The sequence below is a fragment of the Equus asinus genome, chromosome 4 (assembly GCF_041296235.1).
Source record: "Equus asinus isolate D_3611 breed Donkey chromosome 4, EquAss-T2T_v2, whole genome shotgun sequence".
In the NCBI taxonomy this organism is placed as follows: domain Eukaryota; kingdom Metazoa; phylum Chordata; class Mammalia; order Perissodactyla; family Equidae; genus Equus; species Equus asinus.
In genome coordinates, this window is record NC_091793.1 from 20,272,716 (window position 1) to 20,297,281 (window position 24,566).

The 24,566-nt window shown below is 56.2% G+C and overlaps 2 protein-coding genes across 4 annotated transcripts in view; one reads left to right on the forward strand and one right to left on the reverse strand.

The window, feature by feature from the left end:
• The first annotated feature begins 287 nt into the window (after positions 1-287).
• POLR3H (RNA polymerase III subunit H) lies at positions 288-12,281 on the forward strand. Of its 2 annotated transcripts, none has more exons than XM_014864388.3 (7): positions 288-420; positions 689-819; positions 3,134-3,230; positions 8,615-8,701; positions 9,232-9,295; positions 10,717-10,918; positions 11,963-12,281. In XM_014864388.3, the coding sequence occupies exons 2-7, from the start codon at positions 709-711 to the stop codon at positions 12,014-12,016; spliced, it is 615 nt and encodes a 204-aa protein (XP_014719874.1). In that variant the 5' UTR covers positions 288-420; positions 689-708; the 3' UTR covers positions 12,017-12,281. The 2 variants fall into 2 exon arrangements, with proteins under 2 accessions (XP_014719874.1, XP_044634992.1); XM_044779057.2 differs by having other exon boundaries at positions 410-554.
• Positions 12,282-13,336: 1,055 nt separating this feature from the next.
• ACO2 (aconitase 2) overlaps positions 13,337-24,566 on the reverse strand; it is a 52,007-nt gene continuing 40,777 nt past the window's right edge. For both annotated transcript variants that reach the window (XM_014864386.3, XM_070506813.1), the window contains 13 exons: positions 24,392-24,542; positions 22,933-23,037; positions 21,904-21,995; positions 20,711-20,816; positions 19,313-19,470; positions 19,017-19,090; positions 18,356-18,467; positions 17,123-17,245; positions 16,697-16,852; positions 15,537-15,728; positions 14,943-15,075; positions 14,342-14,463; positions 13,337-13,872 (listed from right to left, as the gene is read on the reverse strand). In XM_014864386.3, coding sequence (XP_014719872.1) covers positions 13,735-13,872; positions 14,342-14,463; positions 14,943-15,075; positions 15,537-15,728; positions 16,697-16,852; positions 17,123-17,245; positions 18,356-18,467; positions 19,017-19,090; positions 19,313-19,470; positions 20,711-20,816; positions 21,904-21,995; positions 22,933-23,037; positions 24,392-24,542 — 1,662 coding nt within the window. In that variant the 3' untranslated portion in view covers positions 13,337-13,734. The remainder of the gene's footprint in view (positions 13,873-14,341; positions 14,464-14,942; positions 15,076-15,536; positions 15,729-16,696; positions 16,853-17,122; positions 17,246-18,355; positions 18,468-19,016; positions 19,091-19,312; positions 19,471-20,710; positions 20,817-21,903; positions 21,996-22,932; positions 23,038-24,391; positions 24,543-24,566) is intronic.

Here is a 24,566-nt window from a genome sequence, read left to right on the forward strand (position 1 = left end):
TCTATCACCCCAGAAATGTCCCGCCTGCCCCTTTCCAGTCAATTCTCCCCGTCTCCAGAGCACTGAAGGGTCTAAGCAGATTGTGTTTGTGTTTTGAAAGGATCACTCTGGCTGCGGGGCACATGACGGCCTGAGACCAGCAACAAGAAGATATCACACGCCAGGCGAGAGATGACCGGATTGCTCCGAGGTCGCCTAGCAACCGGAAAGCGTCGTCCCAGGGTTGACCGCTCCTCGCGGGCGGAAGGGGAGGCCCCGCCCACCAGGGCCCCGCCCACCTGGTTCCGCCACGAACCTATGGGCAGCCCCACCCCTTGTTGGAGGGCGGGCAGAGGCTTCTTATTGGTCGGTTCTCCGGAAGCGACCGGATTCGTAATCTCGGGGAAAGTCTCGTAACCGGCGGCTGCGTGTAGGCGCGCGGTGAGTGGCGGCGGCGCGTGGCGCGTGGCGGGCGGGGCCGCTCACCCACTTGCTGGATGGCGAGCCTGGTGCTGAGCCCGCTTGCTGAGCCTCAGTTTCCTCGGTTTGCGGTAGCCGAGCGTGCTGCGCATGGGGTACTCCAGGCACTACCATGAGGCTCCGCTACCGGCCTGGGGTCGGGGGTCTCAGCGATTGGGACGGGACGGAGGGGGCCCGGGGATCCTCACCGCCCCGGGCCCCGGTGCGTGACCTACCCTCCCGTTCCCAGAGCCCCCAGCGCAGGCCGCGATGTTCGTCCTCGTGGAGATGGTGGACACCGTGCGGATCCCCCCGTGGCAGTTTGAGAGGAAGCTCAACGACTCCATTGCCGAGGAGCTGAACAAGAAGTTGGCCAACAAGGTGCTGGGCTCACGGGGGGCGGGAAGGCCTTGGCGCGGGAGGGCCCGATATGCCCACCCGCCCGCTGCAGGCCTGGCCTTGGTCGTGCCAAGCCTTGGCCTTGGGCAAGTAGCTTAACATCTCAGAACTCGGTTTCTTCACTCGTGCATGGGATGGGGGTAGTCCTTACCCACAAGGGTGTTGGAGGGAATCTAAGAGAAGTTGGGTTTGGAAAAGGCCGTCGTAACTGGAAAGTGCTAGGTTCTACACTTGCAAATTACTTTGCAATCTTGGGCAAGTCATTTACCCACTCTGGGCCTCAGTTTCCATTTGTAAAATGGAAATAAAAATTGCTGTCCAACCCTGTGTTGTTTTTGTGAAGATAGATGGTAGTTTAGAGTTAACCAACAGGAGGCTTATCCATTCGTACCTGCAAAAAAATATATGTGCACCCTCTACGGGCCAGGCCTGCACACCCTCGTGCCAGCTCGTCTGAGGCCTTCCCCCGGCCTTTTCTGTAGTTAGCCTGCCTCCTCAGTGACTCTGTCATATCACTCTTTCCTTCTTAGCACATATACACTCTATTTTCTTATTTGTTTATTTGGTTACTGTTTTTCTCTTTCCTCTGCGTGAGGGCAGGGACCTTTGTTTGTCTTCTTCCCCATATTTAGCCAAGCCTGGCACAGAGTAGATGATCCATCATTGTCTGTTGATTGAGTGGGTGAAACAGACAAGATTCTGCCCTGTAGTGTGGTAGGGAAAGCAGATGTGAATGAGAGGGTCCCACAGCTGTGTGTGATGACAAGCTGAGGTAAATGCTATGAAGGACAGGTGTTCACAAGCTTGTGGAATGAAGGAACTTCACCCACAGTGAGTGAGACAAGTGGCTTTGTTAGAGAGGTGGCACTTGTGCTTCAGCTGAGATCTGATGGTGAAGAAAATCTAACTAGGGAATTCATTTTGGGGAGATGGTGGGGGCTGGGCAGAGAGAAGAGCTGTGCAGGCAGAGGAAACAGCATGTGCAAAGGCCCTGTGGCAGGAGGGACTGTTACACCATTATGACGTGGAGGAGGCTGGTGTGGCCTGGGCAGAAGGAGGGAGAGGAGGGCAGGCTGGAAAGGTGGTGGGAGCCAGGCCTCACAGGGCCTGCAGGGCTTCATGGGGGTAGTGGTCTTCATCCGTAAACAGCAGGAGGTGATAGGCTGAGAAGGAGCCGGCAGGAGGCAAGTCCTTTCCATACAAGCTGAGGTCACAGAAGGAGGGTGTCCAGATCAGGAGAGTTGGTGGAGAGAACTCATGGAGTCCTTAGTGGATGGCTTCTGGTTACTTTGTTAGGTAGAAGGTCAGGGGGTCTCTGGGGGGACGAAGTGTGAACATCGTGGAGAGAGAAGGTGTGAAAAGTCTAAGGGAGTGCAGTTCCTTTGGGGCACAGGTCCTTCAGTGAACTGTTAGACAAGTCTTTCTGTGTTTGAGTCACCGAGTCATTTGAGAGGAGGCTGCACAGAAGAGGCCCAAGGTCCAGCCAAGGGCACAGATCTCTTTGTGCTTCCAAGGCCCGCTGGAAGGTCTGGCCAGGACTCTGAGTTCCCTGAGCTTCTTGCTCATCCTTGAACAGTCCTTCGAGGTCTCTAATTCGGAGGTGATGACGCTGGTGGCAGATAAGCAGACACCAAGTAGCCAGCCGTTTGGAGCACCACGGCGTGGGGATGGGGCATGCGATGTTCTCTGCCCAGTCTTAGGGCCTTGGCCATGTGTCCCTCTGCCAGCCTCGGTCCCTGTGGCCACATCTGTGTGTCTGAGACTTTGTGAGCAGAATGGCGATTAGCTGTGGTTCTGGCGCTCACTGAGCTGTGGGCTCCAGCAGGGCATTGGGGCCGTTGGAAAGTGTCGGTTTAACCAGGGCTTCCCCTACCGCTGATCCATACTAGTAATACTAGTGATCCTTGATCGGTGATTATTACTGTTTCCAGCATGTGAGCCAGGTGCTGGCATAGGGGCTTCACACCCATTCTCCCTCTTTATTTAACAACCCTGCGGCCTGGTGTGTCCATTTTTGCAGATGGGGAAACTGAGGCTCAGAGAAGTGACCTTGGAGGTCGCACAGTGAGTGGTGGAGCTGGCATAACCTGGATCTGCCTTGTCACCAAAGGCCCTGCTTCCCAGAGCTCCACATCCTTCCGGGGTTCCTTTCCCGTGGTCACCTCAGGCAGTGCCCCAACTTGCTTCCCGCCATAGAGCAGGGATAGTCGGACATGCCCTGTGGTGCTGAGGGGTCAGGAGAGATGCCTGGGAGCTGGGCCCCAGGGTCACTGTGTGTGTACACGGACGCACACAGGTCGTGTACAACGTGGGACTCTGCATCTGTCTGTTCGACATCACCAAGCTGGAGGATGCCTACGTGTTCCCGGGGGATGGCGCATCACACACCAAAGGTGGGTGCCCTCTCCTCCTGGGGCATTGGGTCTCTTGGGGCTCGGTTTTCGGTGGTGGGAGTCCTGGTCTGAGGGTTGGGAGGCCTGGGGCCTAGTCCCAGCTCTGCCAGGAACCGACTGGCAGATGGGCACGATGGGCAGAACCTCCCCTTCTCTGGTCCCGGTTTCCTATCTCTAAGAAACGGGAGGCGGACAAGGTGGTTCTCAAGGCCTCTCCGGCTCTCAGATTGTGGCTGTGTGTCTGAGCCCCGTTTGGTCTCGTCTGTTACTAAGCCGTGCTCTGCCTGGCCCTCAGGCTGCTCAGTCTGATGAGGAGGATGGCCAGATAGTCGAAGACACTTGGAGTGATCATTGCTAGGTTAGAAGTGTAGAGAACAGAGGGGAGCGCAGCTGCCCTTCCTGGGGAGGAGGCTGGTTGGGGGTTGGGGGCTTTGAGGGGCACTAGGACATAATGGTTAAAAGTGAGGCCTCTGCCACTTATTTGCTGTGTGTCCTGAGGAGAATACGTAACCTCTCTGTGCCTCTGTTTCCTCGCCTGTAAAATGCGGTTAACCGGTCTTACATGACAGGACTGTTGTGAGGATTATAAGTCAATATGTGCCAAGCTCTTAGGACAGGACCTTGGCACATCGTGAGTGCTCGGTGGCTCATCGATTTGGATTGTTTCTCCTGATTCTGTGGGTCAGCAAGGTGGGGTTCTTCTGGGCTGGCTTGGCCAGAGCTGGAAGGTGTAGGGTGGCCTCACACGTCTGGTGGTTGGCAGACTGGTTGGTTGGGGCCTCAGCTGGGATGGCTTGTCTCTGCTCCAGATGGTCTCACCTTTCAGTCAGCTAGACGGGGCACCTGGGCCCCCAAGTGCAGCCGGGCGCCAGAGCGCGAGTGGCTCTCAAGCCTCTGCTTATATCCCCTTGGCCAAAGCAGGTCGCACTGCCAAGGCCAGAGTCAGGAGCTGGAGAAGAGGCTCTGCCTCTTGATGAGAGGAACTGTGGTCACTTTGCAAAGGGGTGTGCACCCCAGAAGGGGAGGGCTGGTGAGCGGACCTGGAAGGAGGAGGAGTAGAGGGCGTGGGACCTTCTTCCCTCTCCTGCCTGGAGCCAGCCAGATCTGAAGCAGAGGGCAAGGGGGCCCGCTGGGGTGGTTCTGGGCTAGTCAGTGTAGACCCGTGGCCTGCCACCAGCTAAGCACTCGCTCGCCTCTCCAGACCTGCCAGTCACTCTGGCACACTCGGGGTGGGGCCCCGCAGACTGTGTTTTAACAAGGAGCCAGGTGAGTCTTACGCAAGGCCACGTTGGAGGAGCCTTGCCCTAGCCCATCCCGGTCAGCCTCTTGGCACAGAGGTGTCAAGTGCCTGGTGTCCCTATCCGGGAATCCAGAGACTTCATTAGTTCCCATGGATGCTCTTGTGCTCTGCAGAGAGCCCTGAGAAACAGGCTGTTTGTACGGACGGGGAGCAGTTTCACGAGCAGAAACCTAAGACGCGGATGTGGAAACCAGCCCACGAGGGCCTCTGCTTACAGAGCAGGACGCCGTCCGTCGATCTGAGCCTGGTCTCGGCCTTCGGACAGGGCCTTGGTTGTCCAGGAGACAAGTGGTGAGAGGTACCAGAACTTCCAAAAAAACTGGGAGAGTGGCTGAGTGGTTAAGTTCGTGTGCTCCACTTCGGCGGCCCAGGGTTTCACCAGTTCGGATCCTGGGCATGGACATGGCACCGCTCATCAGGCCACACTGAGGCGGCGTCCCACATGCCACAACTAGAAGGGCCCACAACTAATAATAAACAACTGGGGGGCTTTGGGGAGAAAAAAGGAAAAATAAATAAATCTTCAAAAAAAAAACTAGGAGAAAAAAGGTAAATTTGAGGAAGTTCTGTCCATTCATTTGGTTGTTTCTTCCACTTGTTTTAAGACTTCACTGTTGGTTTCCATTGTCGCCCACCTCCGCTCAGCCGGGTCCCCTGAGTTCTTGGGAACAAGGTGCGAGCATCAGAGCACTGGGTGACACACGTCACATGGACCCGGCTTTGAATTCTGGCTCTGGACCCCCGGATGGGGACCTTGGGTAGGTAGCTCTACCTGTCTCGCCTCAGTTTCCTTGTCTGTAAAGTGGGATAACACCTGCAGCTGTAACGCTCCTCATGGCCCGTGGCGCACCGTGCCGGGCGAGCTGTCGCTGTGTGGAGGGGGTCCATGGCCCCGCTTCAGGGTTCCCCCTCTCTCCCAGCCCCACCCCCCCAGGGCTGTGGCCGAGGGGGTGCTGAGGGAGGGGCTCAGCACCTGCCCCTGCCTTTGCTTTGAGGATTATTCCTTCGCCGGTTGCCTCCTTCCTTCTGCTTCTGCCCAAGCCAGATTGCTTTCCCTCCCTAAGACTCAGGTTCCACATCCGGGAAAATCGTGTAATGATGGTACCTACCTCATAAAATGATGGTGAGGCGTAAACGAGGAAAACCACACGAAGCCTTTGGTCTGGCGCCTCGCATGCAGTAGGTGCTCTCGCCATGTTGGCCTTTGTGATTTGTGATGCTGGCCCCAATTGGCCACCTTACCCCTTGTCACCTAGAGCACTTTTGCTGGCACCAGCCCCACGTTCCCCGTGCCCTCCCGGCCGGCTGGACCTGGCCTCCCCTGAGAAGCCCCCATCAACCCGCCCGCCACCCCCGCCCCGGGCTGGATGGGGGCCTGCTCTGAGCTCCGGAGCAGCCTGTCTCCATGCCCAACGTTTGCTTTGTTCTTTGCTATTTTTTTTTAAGTTGTGATAAAATGAATACAACATAAAATTTACCACTTGAACTGTTTTGAAGTGTGCAGTCCAGGGGCATTAAGTACGTTCACATTGCTGTGCAACCGTCACCCTCCCTCTCCAGAACTTTTTCTCTTCCCAAACAGAAACTGTACCCACTGGACACTAACTTGCTCTCTTCCTCCCCCCAGGCCCTGGCCCCGCCCCCCTCTACTTTCTGTCTGTGACTCCGAATTAGTGGCATCATATGGTATCTGTCCTTTGTAGAAACCCACTGTGTCTGGAGGCAGTGCTCCTTATCCTGCCACAAATTTTGCTGACGCCTCCAACTAGGAGCAGGTCTTCCTGTTACTTGTTTATTTATTTTGCTTGAGGAAGATTAGCCCTGAGCTAATAGCTATGCTAATCCTCCTCCACTTTGTATGTGGGACGCCTCTACAGCATGGCCACAGTGAAGTAGGAGCACACGGAACTTCAACCACTTGGCCACGGGGCTGACCCTGAGGTCTTTCGTTTTCTTGCTCGTCCTTCAGCCTCATCCTTTTTGACTCTCCAGGCTTCCCATCTGCAGGTTAAACATCCGCAGGACTTCAGGTGGGGCTCCTGGGAGGTGGCCCCAACACGGTGCTGTCCTGACCGGCCCTCCAGCTGCTCTGTGGCCTCCTTTTTGCTTTTCAGTTGTGATGTAATTCGCATACAGTACTAGTCACCCTTTAAAGCATGCACTTCAGTGGCTTTTAGTATATCCACAGAGCTGTGCAACCACCACCACTATCCCATTCCAGAACATTTTCATCACCCCAAAAAGAAAGCCCATTAGCAGTCACTCATTCCCCGCTCCACCCAGCCCCTGGCAGCCGCTGCTCTGTTCTCAGTCTCAGGATTTGCCTGTTCTGGACATTTCATATAAATAGAATCATATAATATGTGGCCTTTTGTGTCTGGTTTCTTTCACTGAGCATAATGTTTTCAAAGTTCATCCATGTTGTCACATAAATCAGTACTTCATTCGTTTTTGGGGCTGAGTAATATTCCCTTGTTGGGATATATGACATTTTGTTTATCTGCTCATCTGTCAATGACACTTGGGTTGCTCACCATTTCCTTTTGGATGTGGTGGTTCCAGGCTGGAGCTCCCTGGGCGCAGGATCATGTGTGTCCTGCCCTCGGAAGCCCAGTGCCCAAATCAAACCCGGCCCAGCCCCGGTGGAGGCTCCTGGGACTTTATTAAACTGAACTGATGTCGGGTCATATGGGGGACAGGGGTTTTCCATCCTCACAGGGAGGGAGGGGCCACCAATTGCCCCCTCTCCTTTCACGGGGAAGCAGCCTGGCAGGGAGCTGGGGGCCAGGTGGGCTCTGCTGTCCTTGGGGCAAGGCTGGCAGACTAGGTAGCTGAGGGTACTGGTGGCAGAAGCCTTTGTTTGGGGATTAAACCTGTTTGAGGAAGGCAGATTCAACCCCATGGCTCTGTCTGGTGGTCCAGAAAGACTTGGAGTCTCCTCATCGCACAGCAGGGCAGAAGAGCTGTGTGGCTGTGAGCAGGTTACGCAGCCTCTAAGCCGCTTCCTCATCCTTACAGTGGGGAAGCATGACAGCTGACACAGGCGGATCATGGTGGGCACTTGGCGACCAGCAGGGGGAAGCCTCATGGTCATTTTCTAGCCCTGGCGGTGTTCAGACCAGAGGTGGACATCCCCTGCGGGGCTCTAAGCAAGAGGCAGGAATGATGAGGTGATGGCTTCTGCCAGGCTCTGGGGTCAGAGTCTGTGATGTGGGCACAGGCCCTACCTGATGTTTACCTTGAGGTCTGGTGAGTGGGGACCACCTAGGGCAGGGCCTGAGAACCCCTGGAGGCATTTTTGCTGGGTTACCGGCTCTGCCTCCCCCCACCTTAATTTCAGGGCATTTGTAGCACCCTGTTCCAGGTCAGAGCTCTGCCCGGGGCAAACTCCGCCAGTCGGCGCGAGTCAGGGACTTGTTTCCAAACCTGGCTCCCTTTGCCAGTTGCTTCTGCCCTTTTTGGAATTTAAAGGAGAGAACCCGGAGGAAGGTTGGAATTGATGTTGGAGTCATCAGTGGCCCAGAATCTGAACTCAGCTGTGACTTTTCCTTTTTTTTTGCCCCCCCCAAAGATTGGCACCTGGGCTAACAACTGTTGCCAATCTTTTTTTTTTTTTTCTTTTCTGCTTTTATCTCCCCAAATCCCTCCTGTACACAGTTGTATATCTTAGCTGCACGTCCTTCTAGTTGTGGAATGTGGGATGCCGCCTCAGTGTGGCCTGACCAGCAGTGCCATGTCCATGCCCAGGATCCGAACCCTGGGCCGCCGCAGCAGAACGTGCGAACTTAACCACTCGGCCACAGAGCCGGCCCCTGACTTTTCTGATGGATTTGGGAGCCACCCTCCAGTTCCAGGGCCCCACTGCTGGCCTCTTATGGGGCCGGAGCTATGGCCTTGCAGGGGACGGGGTGAGGGTCCCTCCAGCTCAGCCGATGGGTCTAGGCCTGCAGGGGGACTCGGTGAACAGCAGGGCAGGCTCCTGGAGCAGCCAGGGGGCCTCTGGGTCAGTGTGCTGGCGTGTGAAGGTCAGAGCAGCCATTCCTCGTGTGCCTGCTCGTCACTGATGTGCCTTCTCCATTTCCAGTGCACTTTCGTTACGTGGTGTTCCATCCGTTCCTGGACGAGATTCTCATCGGAAAGATCAAAGGCTGCAGCCCGGAGGGAGTGCACGGTAATGGCGGCCCTGCCTCCCCAGACGAGGCCTGGGAGCGCGTTGCGGGCAGGTGGCCAGGCCGGCCTCCTATTAGCTTCTGTGCTGGGCCGCGTGGTCAGGAGACGGGTCAGATACAGAAGCAGAAGCTCCTCGTGGTGCCAGAGAAGCTTGTGAGTGAGGGGAATACTCGGCTCCCTTCTGCGTTCGTGTAACAGGGGGACATCGGCCAGCTGTGGGCTTCACCGGAGGCCGCAGCTCAGGACCCCAGGGTGGGCGCTGGAGCTGCTGGAAGTGACCCAGCGTCTTCAGCACCCACTGGTCCCTGCTGTGTGTGGTGTCCACCTCAGGTTTTGGTGGCTGCTCCGGCTGTGTGAGTGGCACAGGCAGAGGTGTGGGGCTCTGAGGTGGGGGAGGCACCCAGATTTCCATGGTGACACCTGCCCCATGGGCAGCACAGGGTAAGGGGCTTGCCTGGCGGGTGTCCAGACCCCTCGTTTAACTGTCTGCTGTGAGCCCCCATCCCATGCTGTCATCTTTGTTTTTTCCAGTCTCTCTAGGATTCTTCGATGACATTCTCATCCCCCCGGAGTCGCTGCAGCAGCCAGCCAAGTTGTATCCTCACACCGTTAAAGTGGGTCATGGAGGAGCGCAGGCCTCCCCATAGGACGGTCCCCACTCCTTGGGGTGGCCCTGCCCTCTGGTCCGATGCTGCTGGCCTCTGTGCCCACCCCTCCTGCCTGTGCGTCCTGCGCTGGCCATGGCGTCCTCCCACCCGTGTCTCTGTCTGGGCTGTCAGGCTCTGGTGTGTTGTTCGTGCCCTGTAGGCGGGGTGCTGTTCGCTTCTGGTTCACTCTGCTTAGGTTGTCCCTGCAGGAATCATCTTAAAGATCGCCTCCCTCGAGAGGTTTCCCTGACTGGCTCCTGCCCCTCCTCCCTGATGGGCAAATGGAAGCACAGGCCAGCATTTGAGAGCTTGACTGTGTGGGCCCTGGCGGGTAGTTTCCCACTGCTGAGCTCCCCCTTGTCCCCATCCTAGCCCTCAGCTGGCTGCACTGGAGTTGTCTGTTTCTGTGGGTCCTCACTGAGACTGCTCACGGGAGGACCCCGTCCTGTCATGACTGGACCTGCAGTGCCCAGCACAGAACCTGGCACAGAGGAGAGAGGCAGGACCCACGGGCGAGGCGGCCACTAGCGGGCAGCGTGGCTCCCGCAGACTTCGGGGAGCCAAGGGGTGGTCCAGCTAGTTTGGCAGACAGCTCTGCTGGGCCTGTGCAGGGCCTGGGGCAGGGTCTGCGTGTGATTCTAGAATTTGTCAGAAAACCTGCTGGTCCTCTTGCTGGCTGTGGGTGTCTGGGCAAGTGACCTATCCTACCACCGTCCTCTTGAAAACTGGGAAAGTCCGCATGCCGCCTGCTGGTCAGTGCCACGAGGGGTGGATGGAAAGGGTGTGGAATCACACTGTGCAGAGAGCATTGGACGGCTGTAGCTGGTACTGAGGCCGACTGGGTCCTGTGGGAACCACTGTCCCGGGTGCTGTTTTATCATCGTCTCGCCACAGCCCTGTTTTACAGATGGGGACCCTGAGAGCTTGGGCCTGGCCCCGGGTCACAGCTGGTGGTTCTGAGCAGAGGTCTGAACTTGGCAGTGGGCCTCTGAGAGGATACCCGGCAGGGTGGGGACCCTGGGCAGCAAAAGGCCCTGGTCATTCTGTCTTGAGAGGCGGAACTTGTGCTCCACTCTCGAGCCCCCTTCCTGTTCCGATGTGCTGAGGACGCGTGTGGGTGCCTGGCTGGGGGCCCCTGTTCCCAGCCTGGGTCCTGGCACCGGAGCTCCTGCTCCTCACTGTGGGGCACGGGCCCTGCCCGCCTCGCCTCTTACACATGGGGCCGGGCCTGCTCTTCCTGTGACTTCCCAGCCAAAGTGGTCTCAACCTGGGACTGATTTTCCTGGGGATGGGGGCTGTGGGAGGACCCCCCCACCCTCAGGGGCTCCCCTGTGGCCTGGTTGTTGCCTTGACCCTGGGCCCCACCCAGCGATGACACCGAGCAGGTGTGGGTGTGGGAGTACGAGACAGAGGAAGGAGCACATGACCTGTACATGGACACCGGCGAGGAGATCCGCTTCCGGGTGGTAGACGAGAGCTTTGTAGACACGTCCCCCACTGGGCCCAGCTCGGCCGAGGCCACCTCTTCCAGTGAGGAGCTGCCAAAGAAGGAGGCTCCGTACACGCTTGTGGTGAGATGGCCTGAGGCTGCTGCCCAGACCATGGGGAACTGTGGTGGGAGAGCCCAGCAGTGGAGCGGCAGGGAGCTGCTTCCCTGGGTGTTGACTTGGGGTTCCGCTCCTAGACCGCCCCCCAGTGGGTCAGGGTGCAGGTCCCCGTTGTGTGGTCTTGGGTGGTTGCTTCTCCCTGGGGAGCCTCGGTTTCTCTAGGCTGGGGCAGTGATCCTTGGAGTGAGGTGATGAAGCTGCCATGGCTGTTGGGGAGGGTGGGTGAGTCAGACTCCTGGCTGCAAAAGGGACAGAGCCCCATGTGGATGACAAGGCCACTGATAAATGGGGCTGAGGGAGTAGGAAACCAAGGAAGGGGCTTGGGACTGAGTCAAAGCCCTGAGAGCAAGGGGGGCTGCAGGGGGGTGACCCTCAGGGCATGGGCCTGAGGCGGCAGGGATGCTGTGGCTGGCCAGGTCTAACTTGGGTTCCTTTTGTCTCTTATCCTCATGAAGCCAGACAATGACACATGATGAAAGTAGGGTTTCGGGGCTACTAGCAGAGTTTACTGGGGTAATGTGGGCCCCAGTTGTTTGCTTTTAGGGCAGCTGTGCTTTGTCAGAAATTGGTTGCCCGGGGCATCACTTCTGCATGTAGAGGCTGGGGCTCAGGGTCACTAGGCCTTTGTGGCAGCTTAGGAGGCCATGTGTAGGACTGGCTTGCCGGTGCCTGTGTCTGGGCAGGCCTGGAGGCAAGGAAGGGTACCTGAGCCCGCTGAGGTCTTGGGGCCAGGGGCTGTGCCCTCAGAAAACCAGTGCTTTCCTTACAGGCCTCAGGAGAGGTTGGAGCAAGAGGGGAGGGTGGGCTGTGTGCGCCCATCTGCCAGCTGGGAACACTGGTGTGGCTCCTGGTTTTCCCCAAAGCCTCTGGGCTGGTGTGTGCCCCACCCTTCCCTTTGCCTCGGTTGGGCCTGCTGGGTGCCCAGAAGGAAGGGCCCCGTCTGCCTCCTGTCCGAGTTGGCTTACGCTCTGCAGGTGGCTGAACTGTGCCTGTTCTCTCCCCCGGCAGGGATCCATCAGTGAGCCGGGCCTGGGCCTTCTCTCCTGGTGGACCAGCAGCTAGCCCTGGGGCCTGACCGTGGACCCTGCCCAGCCCTCAAGAAGGTGGTGCAACTGGCCGTGAAGACAGCAGCAGCTTCTGGAGATGCTGAGGAGTCAAGTCTGTGCCCTGCCAGATTATCCCTCCCCCACTGTCCTGGCCCTGCTCCTCCTCCTGGAGCTACCCCTGAACTCCCACAGTCCCCATGGACTTGTGCCTCTCAGTGACAGCAAAGACCTTTAATAAACAATGGCAGGGTCAGTTGGGGAGGAGCTACCCTTGTCTCAAAGATGCAAGGTCACTGAGTTGCCATAGCTGGGACAGCTGTCTTTCCTCACCCCAAATCACTTCTGGAGATGATGACCCCCCTTTAATGGCAGGACTTAGGGGTTGAGATCTGGGCTGGCTGAGCTTGGTGGCTCCATAAAGTAACAGAGGAAGAGGCTGGCCTGGGGTAGCTGCCAGTTGCTGGTAAGAGTGACCTTTAAGGGACAGCTGCCTTCCTTCCCACCAGCGTGTGGAAGGTTGGGGGTGCTGGACTCGGCCAAGCCAGCTGCATCAGGAAAATGGAGGCAGTGGGCTTTGCTGGCCGGAGGTGAGGGCTGGTGACCAGCTGTGTCATCCCTCCTAGCAGTACAGCAGGAAGCCTGGGGCCAGCTGTCACTCTCAGAGCTTGGCTGTACTAGAAATACCCTGTGGGTCAGCTCCTGGCACGAGGGCAGGCACCCCATTGTTGAGTCAGCAGAAAGGCTCTGCCAGCTTCCTCCTGCCCCTTCACGCATTTCTGTGGGACCAGGGCATTTGTTTGCAGCACCCACCGGATGCCATGTTCTGTCAGGCAAGTCCTGTCCTGGGAAAGGGGAAGGGGCTTCTGTGGAGCCTGCCTCCAGTCCCGACCTTTTTCAGCTCACACAGGGCCCCAGAGCATGGAGGCCTGGGTAATGCCAGCAGATGTCACTACAGGACAGTGCCTGCCACCGCCTCATGCTGAGGGGCAGGGGATGGTGCACATCACAGAGCAGCTGTGACTTGGGACAGGGTGGCCTGTAAGGGGCTGTGCCCACCATTAGGGTGTTTGGAGGGCTAACTCAATGCCCAGGAGGAGGCAGCAGCGGCTCCATCTTGGGCCCAGCCCCTCTGATCCACCGAATGCGGGGCGCTGGTGCGGAGGCTGCCCTGCAGGCAGGCGTGGCTTAGAACAGGAGCTGGGACAGAAAAGGAGTGGGAAGTCTGCTGGCTCACGTCTCCTTTGCTGCAGTGACAGGTCCACCGTGGTGTGGCTGTGAAGACCCACCCTGAACCCTGGAGTTGATAACAGCACAGATACCACCACACACACACAGGAACAGTCACTGAATTTGGATTCTTATTTTCCTTGCAAGAGCAAAAGGTTCTTTAAAATCCTTTAGCCACCAGTGAAATGATCAGGCAGGAGAAAAACTTTAGATGGGAGTCTTGTCATGAAAAATAAATACAGTTGCGTGGATTGGAGCTGCTCAAGATCTGAACCAAACTAAGAACAGGAAGGCAGGGGGCTGAAAATAGTATAAGAAACCCCCCCAACCATGGGTCACTCATGGGCTGAGAGAGGGGAGGGCAGCTGGCCTGGCCACACCATCTTGGAGCAGGAAGCCATAAATGGATCAGTCGGATCCAGTTCTGATGACACGTGGAACTGCACTTGTAACACCAGCCCGGGTCCGAGGAGCAGGGCAGGCAGAGGTGGGTGGCAGAGCAGGATGTCACTGGTGCTGCAGCTCCTTCATTCTGTTCAGAGCACTGCCAGCACGGAACCACTCGATCTGGGTCTCGTTGAAGGTGTGGTTCAGGAGGATGGTCTCCTGGGTCCCGTTGGGGTGCTTGATGACGCATTTCAGAGGCTGTAACGGAAGAGATGGGTGTGGGCCAAGTGGCTCCTAGGAACACGGCCCTCTGTTCTGCTAGAGGATCAGAAAGGTGAGGCACTGCTCTGGGGCCTTGGGGACCAGTAAGGAAACCAAGTCCTAGGCCAGGTCTGGGCCTGGGTGGCCATTGTGAGACCTGGATGGCATCCAAGGGGGACTCCTGGGGGACAAGAGGGTCCCGCTGGGCATGGGCCATTGGCCTCTGAGTGCCAAGTCTGGGCTAACGAGCGTATTGTAGGAAGGCCTGAGCTGGCTCCACCTTCATCTCTGGGAGGCTTCCTGGAGAATTTAAGGGCTGTTCCAGCTGGAACAAAGGCTCATGGGCAGAGGTGCAGATGGGGCCAGGTATAGAATGTGGGGAAGCCAAGTGGCTGCTCTCTGTCCCCCTAGAGGGCCCCAGGGGAGCTGGGCTGACCAGCCCACCCTCCTTCCCTGGGCCCCTGACCTTGCCAGGGGCAAAGTCCTTCAGGCCCTGTATGGTCAGCTTGTCCACGGGGTGAATCTTGTTGTAGTCCGCTGGGTCAGCGAATGTAAGGGGTAGCAGGCCCTGCTTCTTCAGGTTGGTTTCTGGAAGGCAAAGGGTGCACTCAGTCCATAGGGGGCAGGGCCCCCAGCCCCCTTCTCTGTGCAGGGAATCTCACCAGCCCAGAGAATTTCCCTTTCTAAGTCCAGTTAGGGCTCTAGGAGAGACACCTCTAGTCCTGCCATCTGGGGACAAACCTGGGACGGTGACTACCAGGACCAGGTTGGCTGCACTCCCAGTGACATCGTGCCTTTCACTAGGGCCCTACACAAGTGTGCTTCAGTGCTTGTATCTCCGTAAGGCCTTCCTGATAGACGTTCACAGTCAGGAAACATCCTTTGACCAGGTTGTCAGGGTGCCCTGGATTTCAACTGCTTAGCTCTATAAGTTTGGAAGCAAGACCAGTGCTTGCCCAAGATGGGGAGCTATGGGCATTGGACTCAGTGCAAATCTGTAGGGGCAAAGGCGGGCGGCTGTGGGGCTGTGGTGTAAAACAGGCACCGGGCATGTGGTTCCAGCTCACCATGGATCCTGGCGAAGCTCTTGGTGATGATGGCCCGGCCCCCGAGGTGGCGAGGCTCCAGCGCCGCATGCTCCCGGCTTGAGCCCTCGCCGTAGTTCTCATCTCCGACCACCACCCACCGGATGCCATGTTTCTGTCCAGCAAGTGAGGAGTGAGGGTATGAGGAAGGAGGGCACTGGTCCCGCTTGCCCAGCCCCTGGGCTTCCTGAGGCTCACAGGTCAAGGGGCTAGAGAGGCCCCTCACCTGCTCCTCAAGGGGAAGTCAGAGGTGAAGCAGGCCCAAACCAGGCCCTGAGGCGACAGAGGTGATCAGACATGGGCCCTGCCCGTCTGCAGTGGGCATGGGGAGGTGTGACCCACCCTGTGCTCAGCATAGAGGCAGGCTGTGGGTGGAGGGCCACTGTGTGGGAAGAGAGCCCGGAGCAGTGGGTACACAGGGAGGGTGACAGACATGGATTGCCTCCATGGCACTGGGACATCGTTCAACTGCAGAGCTGTTGGTGCGGGATTCTGGGTGGGGAGGACCCCTTCCCTGGACCACCATTCTGGAGGTGCCAGAAGACCCTACCCCCGCCCCCACCAACTCTGACCCACCTTGTAGTAGCGGGCAGTGTCAGGGACAGGACCAAACTCCTGGGTGACGGCATTGCGCACAGAGTTGGCTTTGCCGTTTTCGATGTTAATGGCACCAATGAGCAGGTTATTGGAGATATTGTCCAGGTGCCCACGGAACTTGAGCCAGGGGCCAGCAGCCGAGATGTGGTCCGTGGTACACTTCCCTTTGACCTTGGGTGGAGGAGGAGAGAGGACAGAAGTCAGGGTGTGGTCACTGAGTGCTAGATGAAGGGAGAAGCCCTCTAGAGACAGGCAGCTGGCCCCAGTGGCTGGACCCAGAAAGGGTGATAAGAGAAGCAGGGCAGGCTTTGGGTATGTGGTCTGCAGTCCTGGTATCGCCACACTCGGGCCAAGAGGGCTCTGGCAAGGCCATCACCCACCCTCCAAGGCCTCGGCTGCTCAGTGAGATCTCCAGGACAGGCCACTGAGAGAGGGCAGAGGCTGGACAAGGAGGACAGACATGTCTGCTCGCTCACCCTTCAGGCCTAGGCCCCCAGATAAGAGCTGGGAGACCAGCTGCAGACCCATGTTAGACACAGAGAGGGGAGCCTGGGCCCCGGCTGGTGACTGATGGATTTCATCTTACCACAGGCGTTTATTACTGGCTGTGTCTCTGCCTGGAGACTCCTTGGCAAACAGCATAAATTCATGTCTGTCATGGGTCTGAGGCCTCTGGCCACATCACAAAGGCTCATGTCTGCTCAGCTCCCGAAGCCACACCCACTAACACCCAATTCGGGGAACAGAGAAATCAAAGGTTTCCGGAGCCTATGTGGTCAAGCTAGGGAGGTGCAGACCTGCTGAGCAGGGTCACACGTGTCCTTGTCTTCCTTGTGCTGCATTCACTGCCCACACCCACTGGAGGTGGCCCTCACCAGGTGCAGCCGGATGGCTGAGAGCCCCAGACACCAGCTGGCCAGATCCAGCTCTGCCCCGACATGGCAGTGGAGAAGGGGACACTGGGCTGCAAGTGCCCTTGCCCCTCTGCAGCCAAACTTCCCTTCCTGCCCCCCACCCTAATCTTGACCTTCTCCTTCACCAGGGCCCAGGGGAGGACACATGGTCTCATGGCCCTTCCTGCTGATCAGGGAAGGGTACCCTGGCAGGATGGCGTTGTTCCCCTCTGGCCCCTCACTGACCTTGATGAGGATTTGCAGGTCCTCCAGATCTTTGCCATCCCACTTGTCAAAAGGCTCCAGGAGCTGCAGGCGCTGGCTGGTGGGGCTCACATCCACTCGCTGCCCACTGCTGTCCTTGGGCGGGTGCTGGTAGGTGTCCTGCCCAGGGTCAAACTCCTGCAGCAGGAACAGGAACAGGGACATTTGGGTGCTGAATCCTCAGTCCTCACGTGGATGGGCACACAGAAGGTAGGCTCACCCCTGCTCCAAGCCTTTCCTCCATTCTCACTAACAGTGCCACCCCTGCCTGCCCAGGATGGGCAGGGCCGAGATCCTGGGATGCTGGGAAGGAAGTATCTAGGTTACACAGCAACTGGCAGTTGCCTGAGGCAGCCAGGCTGGCAGGCCCGCAGTGGCTAAGAGCGGAGGGTAGCAGTGTCTGCTCACCGCTCGGGGGAGCTCATCTGCATCCGGAGCCTCCAGCTTGAACTTCTTGCCATCCTTGCCGGTCAGGAAGTCAGTCTCTGGGTTGAACTTGAGGGTGCCAGCAATGGCCAGGGCTGTGACAATCTGAAATGGAGGAGGCCAGTTCATTGGTTAGTATCAAACATCACTTGAGCCAGCCCTGATGGCTAGTGGTTAAAGTTCAGCACGTTCCGCTTTGGTGGCCCAGGTTTGGTTCCTGGATATGGAACCATACCACTCATCTGTCAGTAGCCATGCTGTGGCAGTGGCTCACACAGAATAACTAGAAGGACCTACAACTAGAATATACAACTATGTCCTGGGGCTTTGGGAGGGGAAAAAAACACCACCACTCCTGTCCCCACAACCCAGCAGAAGCCTAGACCAAAAGTGAGAATGGGGCCCAGGGCATTTCCAGGTCGTTCACAGACTCTTCTTCCCTCAGAGACTGGACTGCAGGAATGTCTCTGGGACCACGAGCAGCTGGGCCTGCAGAGGACTCATGAACCTCAAGAACAGTGGGAGCTCTACTACTCCCCACTGAGGCCTGGGCCTCTGTGCTCTCCTCAAGGTGTGCCACCCTGGACCTGGAGAGGCCCTGGCACAGAAAAGTGCTGGGACGAAAATGTTCCTGCACAGTTAGCACAACGAAAACATGGAAGGGGCCATCTCTTCACTCGGTTTTAGCAACACTTGAACACTCAACGTACAAAATCGAATCAAGACAGACCGGCCGGGTGCTGACCATTCTGAGGCTGAACCGCCGCTAAGTGCCTGAAGCGCTTGGTTCACTCAGTGTGCATTGTACTAACGAGGCCTCCTGCCTGGCCCAGAGACTGCCAGTGCTTTCCGTACTTGCTCACGTAATCCTGACAGGATCCTGGGGCTCAGAGAAGGAAAGTGACTTGGCCAAGTAGAGGCAGGGCTGGCATTTGTCCCAGGTAGTGATTCCAAGCTCTGTTTGTGGCCATAACTGTACTAAACAACACCTCAGACTCCCGGGATGAGAGGGGGCTAGACAGGGGGCACCACCAGAGCACGATGCTTGAGGCTGGCAAGGCCTGTGGCTCTTGGTTTCAATGCCAGCCCTCCCTTGGCAGCCCGATGAGGTCAGACACCCTTGCCCCAAGCTCCATCTCTCCCTGCCTCCCCTGACTAACTAGGGGCACAGCCCCAGAGGCATCCGGGCTAGGGCCTGGCTGCGCAGAGTCTCACCTCTGGCGATGTGACAAAGGCATGGGTCTCAGGGTTCGCGTCGTTGCGGCCTGTGAAGTTCCTATTGTAGGAGGTGACGATCGTATTTTTCTCCCCCTTCTTGATGTCCTTCCTGCAGGTCAGAGGGGACAGGGTTAGGGATGTCTGGCTTTGTCACCTGGCCCATCCTGCCTAGCTCGTGACAGAGGAAGGAGAAATGGAAAGACCCTGAAACAGTGGCCTCCTCTCTGGGACTCACACATCAGAGCAGGAGGAAAGCTCAGGGATGGCTCACCGAGGTTTCCTTGAAACAACATGTGAGGCAGAGGCAGAGGCAGAGCCAGATCAAGGCCCGAGTTTCCTGTCCCTGGGCCACTGCCTCCTTTCAAATGGCTGCATCAGAGCCTTCAGCTGTGTCATTAGGACAAGGCCTCTTTGATTTCTTCCTGCCAGCCCAGGCTTCAGGCAGTGGCCACTCAGTGCCACTGTGGGCCTCTTCCTCTTTACTTCCAGCCCAACTTTCCAGTCCTGCCTGGAAAAGTCTATTAATGTGCAACAGCCCCTGATGCTAGAGGCTTTGGGTTGAGTCTCTTCTCTCTGCTCCAGTAACGTCTCCCCTCAACATCTGGGGCTCTGTACCCCAGGACACAAGGGGCTGTTCTGTCAAAGATGCACCTCTCACCTGTCCCACTGGCCAATGCAGGGGCCACAGGCGTTGGCCAGGACGATGCCACCCACATCCCTCAGGATCTGTGCCTGCAGGGGAGAGAGGAGAGGACATTGTCACGGGCAGGCTAGTGGCTGATGGGCAAGGGTGGTTTGGCAGCCTGAGGGATAAAGAGCTGTACTGGAACCCTGGGGCAGCTGCTGGGACCTGCCCCAGCCCTGGCTGACAAGGCTGTGGCTTGTCCCACCCTGACGCCGCATTATTCAGTGGTTGGGTGGGGAAGCCAGGGGCAGGGGCATGTGGGCACTCACGTAGCCATCCCGCTCAATGGTGGCACGGATCTGCTCAGAGCCTGGTGTGATGGTGAACTGGGACTTGCACTTGAGTCCATGGGCCAGCGCTTGCTTGGCCACAGCTGCTGAGCGCCCCATGTCCTCATAGCTGGAGTTGGTGCAGCTGCCAATCAGACCTGGTGTATTGGGGGTGGCAGGGCCAGGGGTCAGGAGGAGAGAGTGACCAAAAGTTCCACCTGACCTCAAACTATCCAGACCTGATCAAAAGTTCCCCAACTAGGGGCTGTTCTTAACAGAGAAGAGTTGGAAGCAACCTAATTGTTCAAGAGCAAAGGACAGGCTACTCGTGACCCAGCCATTTAAGGGAAGATGATGTGGCCGTTGCACATGACACTGTTCATGTAGTAGTGGTATAAGCCCTTCTCACGATAACGTAATCTGCGTGTGTATGCACGTCAGAGGGCTCACACTAAAGTACTAACAGTGACCGCTGCTGGGTGAGATGCTTACAGGAGAGGCGAATTTTCTTCCTTTATGCTTTCCAGTATTCTGTGACTTTTTTTATTGGTTTATAATGGGGGAAAAAAAGAGTTCTTTTTAAAAAGTCTATCATAGTTACTGAAAAAGTCAATAAAGACTAGATGACATCACACCATCTCTAGATATCAAGACAGTCTCTCAAATCAATCTATTTTCTAATTATTAAACTACCAAAGGTTTTTTATTTACTGCAGCTATAAGGGCAACACATTACACAGCACTTTGTGCCAGGTGCTCTGCAAAATTCTTTTCATGTATTAACTCGTCACTTCTCCCAACAACTTTAACGAGTAAGTACGATATCACCCCATTTTACAGATGGGGAACTGAGGCACAGAGAGGTGAAGTAACTTGCTTGTGGTCACCCAGCTATGAAGTGGCAGAGTCAAATTCAAACCCAGGCCACCTACTCCAGGGTCCACGCTCTTCACAGCCACCCTGTACTGTGATAACAGCAGGTGCCAGTGATACCGATGTGCCAACGTGACGGTATACGTCAAGCACGTAAAATGAAATCAGGCATCATGGTTAGTACGATGAAATGTTTGTAAAACAGAAAAATACACACATCAATATGTCTGTCCACAGGAACACAGTATACCTCTCACAGAGCCCCCAGAGCTGGTTTCTGGTTGGAGATTCAGATTAAGGGTGTTTTAAAATTCTTGTTTACCAATATTCTCTATAATAAGCATATATTTCTTTTATACCAAGAAAAAGTAATTTTTTAAAAAGCCATAAAGAAAAACCAAACTATTTCAGAAAGGGCTTGGTACATTTCGGAAGTACCCATGGTAAGCAGGGCGATTGTCTAAAGCCCTGGGCAGACCCACTGGCCCTGAGGCCTGTTAAACTGACAGGGTGGAAGGTGCTCACCCACTCGGATGTCCAGAGGCCATCCTTCCTTCTCTGCCACAGTGCCTACTTCTGCCACAGGGTGAGCCAGGTCGGGGGTGAAGGGCCCATTGATGTGTGGCTTCAGCTGAAGAAGAAAGACATGCGGAACAGAAAGAGAGAAGAGAGAACAAATCTTGGAGTGTGAATAGCCTGTTCTTCAGGGGCTGCCTGTCTCCTGCTCACCAAGACCTCACAGAGGGCCTGGGAAGCCAAGTACTGTTCTTATGGCTCAAACCTCACCCCAGGAAACAAGCGAGCAGTGGGCACTGCTATGCACCAGCTCCTGGGATCCCTCTAACCCTGCAAGGCGGGTATTATCTCCAGGCTGCAGGTGAAGGAGCTGACGTGCTTTTGCTCAAGGTCACACAGCTAGGAGATGGCAGAGGTATGGAATGAATCAAGGTTGTCAGCTTCCTAAGTCCATTATCTCCCATACTATGGTGCTTCTGGAATCTTCTGACAGGACGGAATTAAGACCAGATGCTTTCCATGTGATAATACTTAGCAGGAAATGTGAAGCACTTAGCAAAGTGCCTGGCACACAGTGAGCACTCAATAAATGTTAGCAATTGTTATTACATGAATTAGCTCATTCAGTTCCCACAATTGCCTTAGGTTTACACACGATGAAGTGAGGCCCACAGAGGTTGAGTAACTGGCCCAAGGTCACAAGGTTAAGCAGCAGAGTCAAGATCTGAACTCACGCAGATTGGCTTCAGGGCCTAAACCCTCAGCCACTCTGCTCTGCTGTTCTGCTCCTCCACCCCTTTCCTCTGGCCTTCCAGATCTGCTCTGCTCTACAGGTCTCAGGGTGCCAAACCCTGCTCAGGCTGGGAAGATCAGGCCTCATTCTCTGAACTCTGACAGTAAGGCAGAAACCTTGGCTTCTGCTAAAGATGAGGTGGGGGCAAACAAAACGAGTTTTAGAATCACCAGCCATAGCCACCTCTGTTCTCCCCTTGGCCATATATCCCTCCTGCCACTCCTCCCACCCCACTGCAGCCTGATTCAGGCAGCAGCTTGCAGGGGCACTGGAGAACCAAAGGCCCAAGAGCCCTGCTGGTATGCAGGCAGGGACCCGCCCTGGCCCTCCCCAGGGCCCACCAGAAGCCTCCAGACAGGGCCTGAATTCCCTCCCTCAGAAACTCCTTGGACTCAATTCCATTGCTCACCTCGCTGAGGTTAATTTCAATCAGTTGGTCATAATGGCAGCCAGGGTCAGGTACCAAGTGATCCTTGAATTCATCAGCTAAGTGGGCAATGTCTGAAATCAATGAGGAAGGGAGACTGAAGCACGTGAAACACAAATTGCTCATGAGACTTCACCATCCATCCATCTGAGCCACAGGGACCTGGCAACTGCCAAACACTGGGCCCTGGGCCCTGACTGGGCAAACAAAGGAATACAACAAACAGCACAGGACACTGTCCTGCCCTCGAGGGGCTTGCAATCTAGCAAGGGAACCATCAGTGAGTCAGAAGTTACAATATGACACGACAGAGACAACAAGAACACAGGGACACAGTGTCTGAGGTTCGGAGTCCGGGAAGGCTTTCTGCAGATGAGACGTGCTGAGTTTTGAAGGGGGAGAAGTTATGTGATAATGAAAGGGAGAAAAGGGCCTTCCAGGTAGCACTCCATGTGCTTAGAGCTTGGAAACAAACTGACCAACTCTCCCCACGGCGCCCTGGCCTCTGGCTCCACCAATCACTCTCCCTCCCCTCCCCTCAGAGGCTCCAAGCATCCCTCCCGCAGGCCCCATTTCCACTCCAGCTTCAAAAAATCCAAGTTAGAAAGGCAGGGAAGTTGTAGGGGGAGGCTGGGAAAGTGGTTCTTGTTCCAAATGTTTTTCCTCCTCCCCATGCTGGGGCGGAATTATAAACAGAAGCAGGTCCATGTCATTTCCAGAGCTTCCTGTAGGGGGCCCCAGGGACCAAGCCATGAAGAACCAGTATTCTGCCACCCTTTCAGGTGAAACTAAACCCCAATCCTGAGGCACGGATATCTCAAACTTAGATGCCAGGCCCTTCGAGAAGCTGCTGAGAGCTACAGACACCATACTCAGAAAAACTGGCACACACATAACTTTTCATACACTTTTAGGGGCCTCTCAGAGCCTCTGGAGCCAGTCGAGACAGCAGGTTGAGGACCCTGCCCTAAAGGGAAAGGTATCGCTTACAGCTGTTCTGTGCCAGCTCACCTGCCCGGCCTGTCTTGTCCAGGTATTTCTTCATCCTGTGGTTGTAAGGAAACACTGAAGTGGTGGCCCCGATTTCTGCGCCCATGTTGCAGATTGTCGCCATGCCTGCAGAGAAAGAGCCCGGGGGGCTGGCTGAGTGGCTGAGTGTGCGTCCCACCACCTGCTGGTGTGCATACACATCTTCACACCAGGGAGCTGGCATCATTTCTTTCCTTGCTCACATGGCCATCTCGTGGCCCAGCATTAAAACAAGGGCCAGTGAAGAGAGGCCACGGGGGCCAGAGCTGTGTCCTGGCTCTCAGAGTGGCGGCTAGGTGGAGTGAAGAGAACACAAGATTCAGCCCCTACAAGCAGAGTTCTAGTTCTGGGCCTGGCTGTCCTGCTCAGCAGACTAGAGGGCCACCATGTACTAAGGGCTGAGCTGGTCAGACTGCCCCATTGTTACTGTCTCCATTCTGCAGGTGAGGGAACTGGCTCAGAGAGGTGCAAGGTCATGCCATAAAGCAAATGCAAGTGCCGGCATTCAGGTCTCGGTCCATATGCCTGGTGTCAGGCCTGCCCTCTTTCAGCCACACCATGGTGCTATGTGGAAATGTTTCCGGATCTCAGGTTTTCCAGCAATAAGACTGGAATGATGTCTACTGTCTGGACCACAGAGCCTCATACAGAACTGATGACGCTTACGGATGTCTTGACTGCTATCGGGACACCAGCCTCATGGGGTTGCTGGGACATGGGTCTGGACATGTTATCAACTTCCTAACTGAGCTGTCCAATGGTAGTAAGGGCTACCTGTAAGAGTGAGCCCCCGTCATTGGCGGGGTACAGGGCCAGCTAAACAGTAGCTCTGTTGGACTGCTGTGGAGCTGAGGCAGGCACTGGGGGAAGTCTGGACTGGATCATCTCTGGGGCTTGTTCCAAGTTTCCCTAGATTTCTGAGGGCCCAGGCACTGAGGCCAGATCACCAGGGGTGATGAGTAGGAAGGGGCTGGCTCCTACCTGGTCTTGGAGGCTGACAGGTAATAATCTCTAATCCAAGGGAAGTGAGTGAGGCTCCAACACCAGCCAAGGGAAGAGGTCAGAATGAGGCTGCTTTGTGAATGAAGTCCTGATTCTGACTCCCCATTCCCACACTTGAATCTGTCCTTTCTGAGATTCTTCTTCTGGAACACCCAAGATGACCCAGTGCCAGAGCCCAGCAGCAGAAGTTGGCTTGACCCTTAACTCTGTATCGCCACAGGCAAGTTACCTGCCCTCCTTGAGGGGCCTCAATCTCCTCCTCCGTCTAATCGGGGACCTGGACTAGACAATCTCCCCTCTACCTCTAAGTGTCCATCCCATGTCCAAAGTGACTGGGCGGATTCTTAGGGGAAGGCCATTCACTGCTTCTACGGCTCAACAACAGGCCCCCTAGGCCCAGCACAGGCTGAGGGCCACGTCACGAGGCTGCCTTCCTCACCAGTGCAGGAGATGGAGTCTACGCCAGGCCCGTGGTACTCCACGATAGCGCCTGTGCCACCTTTCACCGTGAGGATGCCCGCCACCTTTAGGATCACGTCTTTGGGTGAGGTCCAGCCGGAGAGGGAGCCCGTCAGCTTCACACCAATCACCTGAACAGGTGGGGCAAGAGAGCA

Coding starts and splice junctions, on each gene's coding strand:
- POLR3H (XM_014864388.3), top strand. CDS start 709: ATGTTCGTCCTCGTGGAGATGGTGGACACCGTGCGGATCCCCCCGTGG. Junction 3,231..8,614: donor TGGCGCATCACACACCAAAG/GTGGGTGCCCTC, acceptor CTCCATTTCCAG/TGCACTTTCGTTACGTGGTG. Junction 9,296..10,716: donor CTGCAGCAGCCAGCCAAGTT/GTATCCTCACAC, acceptor GGCCCCACCCAG/CGATGACACCGAGCAGGTGT.